The sequence below is a fragment of the Larimichthys crocea genome, chromosome XIII (assembly GCF_000972845.2).
Source record: "Larimichthys crocea isolate SSNF chromosome XIII, L_crocea_2.0, whole genome shotgun sequence".
Taxonomy (NCBI): domain Eukaryota; kingdom Metazoa; phylum Chordata; class Actinopteri; family Sciaenidae; genus Larimichthys; species Larimichthys crocea.
Genome location: NC_040023.1, coordinates 28,179,839 through 28,184,630, shown reverse-complemented (window position 1 = coordinate 28,184,630; position 4,792 = coordinate 28,179,839). Strand labels below are relative to the sequence as shown.

At 43.1% G+C, this 4,792-nt stretch overlaps 1 protein-coding gene across 2 annotated transcripts; it reads left to right on the top strand.

The window, feature by feature from the left end:
* Positions 1 to 311: 311 nt before the first annotated feature.
* On the top strand, positions 312 to 3,899 carry fam210ab (family with sequence similarity 210 member Ab). Of its 2 annotated transcripts, none has more exons than XM_019263623.2 (5): positions 312 to 480; positions 1,071 to 1,105; positions 1,897 to 2,342; positions 2,463 to 2,574; positions 2,764 to 3,899. In XM_019263623.2, exons 3-5 carry the CDS (start codon positions 1,921 to 1,923, stop codon positions 3,076 to 3,078), a joined length of 849 nt encoding a protein of 282 aa, XP_019119168.2. In that variant the 5' UTR covers positions 312 to 480; positions 1,071 to 1,105; positions 1,897 to 1,920; the 3' UTR covers positions 3,079 to 3,899. The 2 variants fall into 2 exon arrangements, with proteins under 2 accessions (XP_019119168.2, XP_010746126.3); XM_010747824.3 differs by having other exon boundaries at positions 313 to 480; positions 1,877 to 2,342.
* The last annotated feature ends 893 nt before the right edge of the window (positions 3,900 to 4,792 follow it).

The window sequence follows — 4,792 nt, the reverse complement described above, 5'->3', positions numbered from 1 at the left end:
GCACGTTTGTATTAAAAAAAAAATGACACTATTAACTGTATTAATGTCTGCTGACTGTGGCATGGGTATGTCATTGAATATTAACAGATACATTCAAACATTAAAAAGTGTGTTTGTGTGTGTGTGGCCTGGAGACATTTAAGGTCTATGTTCCACTGAAGGTCGTCAGTGGCACAGTAGTAACACACAGTGAAAACAAACCACTGGCTAACATAACTGTCCAAGAAGTTGGCTTTGCGCTAGGCACGCCGGGAAATGTATTTCTCGCGCGTATTTGGGGCGTTTTACAACCGGGGCGATGCGAACTACATTTCCCGTGGCTCCCCGCGCGGTTAGGTTTACATGCTGCTCTCCACGCAGTCCGTTCTGCGGCGGCGATAAATGTGGTCCTTGAACGACACACACCTCGGGCGTATATTCGCATGGCCCTCGGGATTAAGGGGTACGGGTTTGTCTGGACCTCAGCACGTAACTTCAAACGTAAGTGAAGTCTGCGTCAGCACGTTTTATATCCACAGAGACAACTTACGCTCCTTCCTATGAGTGTTAGCTGTGCGGCTAGCTCACAGCTAGCTAACGTTAAAGTTGGTAGCAGTTCAGACTGTGGCCCTCACGAGCCCGTCTGTCTCTCTGCCTGTCTGTCTGCCTGTCTGTCTGTCAGGGTCTGAAGAAGAACCACTGTCTGCCGTAATAAGATAAAAGCCTGTTTACTGTGCCCCAGCAGCAGAGAGCTGCCCCTTGTCCTCCAGACAAAACTGCCCAATGTCAACTAGCCTAAAATAGTGCCTGTGTAAAGCTAGCGCGAATGTAGCAGTACACTTCCGGTTGGGATTGCCAAAATAAGACGCGACAGTCTGTTTTCCCGTACAGGACTTTTACTTTGAAAGTAGATGTAATGACTTTCCGTGTTATTGTGGCGATTTCACAGAGTAGTTTAGCTAGCTGCTGGTAGATTTACCTGATGTTTGACTGTAACAGTGAACCTGGTTCAGTGACGTCAGCAGCGTGTGTACGACTTAAATCAGCATTGTTCATGAGACTCACACACACATCCGTTTGTTCTGCTTCAGGTGCGGCATTTATGATCGTGCACTCATAACACAAGGTAAGTTAAGGACCTTCAATCTGTTTCATAACATAACCTGTGTGTGTGTGTGTGTGTGTGTGTGTGTGTGAATGCAGAGGAGATAACGCAATGGCCACCACAGGAAGGAATCTAATGCTAAGAGTTAGCTTGGTGGTTTCAGCACTATTTATCATAAGTTACTGTTTAATGCAGAGGCTGACAGATTTTATAAAAACATGGGAATAAGGCTAATCATAAAAACTGTAAATAAAGAGTGGGTACATGTCTGAAGAGGAAATACTGTTGGTCTTAATTCAAAATCTGTTGTGTTGGTGAAGATCCAGTTTCCTTAAGTCTGCAGTCCAGATTTAGGAGTGACCAGGAGGACTACAGAGCACTACTCAGAGATCTAGGGTTGCACTCTGGCTTCTAAATGCTCAGCACAGTGTTGGGATAACTATGAAAATATGTTCAGTAAACATTACATGAACATAATCTTAACAGCAGGGACAGAAAACACTCTTGTCTTCACAGCTTGAATCTTAACATGAACTTGCAGTGCCTTCATGTCTGCGCTCCATAGATTCTGTACTTAGGTCATACAGCGTTCAGCGTGTCACAGTGGTTTAGACAAACAGAACAGGCTGCAGGTATTTCAAAGGCTGATCCAGAGCGTTCCATACATGTTTCCCAGCAAGAAGAGGAATAGATCAACTGTAATGTGTCTGTGTTATGTTGGAAAGATCACGGTTTATTTCATTTAATAAAATTGGCAGATTGATTATATAATGAATGTTTGTCTTATCCTAGTCTGTGCTTGAACGTCACAGCAGACGAGGAAGGAGAAGAAGAGGATGCAGCGCGTCCTAAGTCACAGGACACTGCTGCGGTTGGCGACGGTGCGCCCGTTGCTGGTGGGCGTCACCGTCCCTGAGCCGCCGGTAGCATTTTGTTGCTGTGCCCTCCGCCTATCGCTGCAACCACCCGCGGGCCAGCGCTGGCTGTCGATCTCAGCCTCTAGCAAGGCAGCACACCAACCAAAACACCAGCCGCCGCAGGAGGAGCAACAGTCCAGCTCCACATCTCAAACACAGGAGGTCCAGAAAGGCAGCAGCAGGGAAGCTGGGCCCGATGAGGTGGACCCCCTGCAGGACAAGTCGAGTGGTCTGGTCCAGAGGTTTAAGAAGACCTTCAAACAGTATGGGAAGGTGATGATCCCTGTGCATCTCGTGACATCCTCCGTCTGGTTTGGAACCTTCTATTACGCTGCTATGCAGTGAGTCTTGTCCTTTAACAATAACATGATTAACAAATCCTGTTGTTAAGTAATCCATATTCATCACAGCATGGCACAACTGCTTCAGTCTTCCCTTTGTCATGTGTCTCTTTCCTTTAGTGGTGTGAATGTAGTGCCATTCCTGGAGATGATTGGTCTACCAGAGTCACTAGTTGGCCTTTTAAAAGACTCCTCGAGTGGATACGCTTTGACTGCGTACGCCATGTACAAGGTAATTTCACCCAGAATGCTTTGGGTTTTGGGAACATTAAACATTTTTGCTCACTGATCAGCATCAAAACACTTTAATAAAACACTTTTCTGACCCCTTACACAACTTAGATTGGAATGTGTCTCACTTTCTCAGTCAGTGAATATTTCAGTATTTTCTTTTCTTCATTTTCTCTTTGTATGTCTGCAGATTGCAACCCCTGCTAGGTACACAGTGACTCTGGGTGGCACGTCACTATCTGTTCAGTATCTCCGCAAGCACGGCTACTTATCAACACCTCCGCCAGTTAAAGAATACATTCAGGACAAAATGGAGGAGACAAAGGAGAAACTGTCAGAAAAGATGGAGGAGACGAAGGAGAGATTTTCCGAGAAAATGGAGGAAACAAAAGAACGCCTCTCGGAGAAAATGGAAGAGACTAAAGACAAGTTTTCTGAGAAACTGCAGGAAACCAAAGACAGAGTCTCTGAGGGCAAAGCATTTTTCCGGAAGAAAAATGATTAGTGAATCATGTTTACAGATGGCGCTCTGAATAATTGGTCCTATTTTGATCTTGATAAGTAATAATTAAGTTTGGAGCAAGTAACAGACGGTACTGCTAAGACTGTTTGTATTACCCTTGTCCTAAAGTTTCACCACAAATCTCACCTGTTGTCTGTCTAAGTGTCTAAATTCAGTCCCTAATTGTCCAAACTCTGCCACAGTGCACTGTAAGTAAAGACTAGACAGTAGCTTAGCAGACTCCTGGCAATGCTTTATCCTGGCTCAGTCATCACGGACTGGATTTGCACAGGCTCAAGTGAGCTGGACTTTAACTCTTTGTTAGCTGTAAGTTGGCATACATAAAGAAAAAGAGGACTGGACTTCAGTCAATTAAAAAAAGAGTCAGCCTGCTTGTGTAAAAACGGCATCCATTTAACAATGTACGGGAGGGAGCAGTGCTAATCTTAGTCTATCAAAGCCTTTCTGAAGGCTCGGTGTCACCTTGTCTTTTCTAATGCAATGAGAAAGAGATTTAAGTTTTTCTAATGATTTTTTTTTATCCAATAGCCTGGGCTGATAATGACGTTATTGTACCACTTAAAACCTTGACTGAAAGTTGTCTATGAAAAGTCAGATGATTGTTTGAAAGGTCAAGTCATGTTTCATATGAATTTACATGTGATGAGTCGTCAGTCATACATGTAAACACACAGCACCTTCAGTTGATGAGCAGTTTGACAGATGGAAGCTCTTGGGTTCTTTGGTGAATAGACAAATGTTCCTGTCAGAAGATTAAACAGAGGTTTAAAACCACAACTGAATAAAGCGAAATGCCAATCAAAGTTTTTGTGCTGCTTTTCTGAGCTGTCTGAGATTAACTTTTGAAAAGATGAAGAAGCAAAATGTCCCACTTCAAAAAGAAAAGTTTAATTCATAATTCCAAAAGTTTTATTCAGCTGGTCTTATATGGCCAGAACCTGATGGTGCCTTATGCTAGCTAATGATTTACAATCATTAGTTAATGTCTGACATTTCTGCATTCAGAATCTTCAAGTAAAAGTACCAGTGTAATGCTAAATACATGAGATATGGGTCAGATTATTACATGTGATATAAATCAGCAGTTCCCTTCAACTGTATAAAGTGTTGCCGTTTTAGTGTCTTACAGCTTATTGTTTTGGTTTGAAAGTCCACAGAGCCCACTGTCCACCAGCTGCCTGGTACTTGGCACTGGGCAGGCTTTCCATTCACACAACCCAAATCCACATCTGCATCATCTTATCTCTGACACAACTACAATTTAGGCTCATTTTAGGAGAAAATCCTGTTTTTTGCTACTTTACTTTGGCGGGATTTCTTGGGCTGTATTTGGGCATGTTGACACACGCTCTCAGTTTGTGTTGTTTTGTTTTCACAGTCTCATTTATGTAACATTACCAATCGATTCAATTCACCATACTAACAGCAGGCACACACTCAGAGAGTAGAAGAGCCAGATATTTCCTTTGGGATTTAGTGGAAATTTGAACAGAGCTTAAAGACTACTACTACTGCAGGACTTTCATCAGGTGTCAGTCTGCAGGTTGTGTAAATAGATCATCAGTTGGTTCAGTGAAAAGTCTCTGTTAAACTAAATGTAACAGAACCTTAATGAGTATCATTGGTCCTGCCAATGAAACACAGGTGATGACAGAAAGGGGTCAATTGTGAGCTATAACAACTTTACAAGGCACTT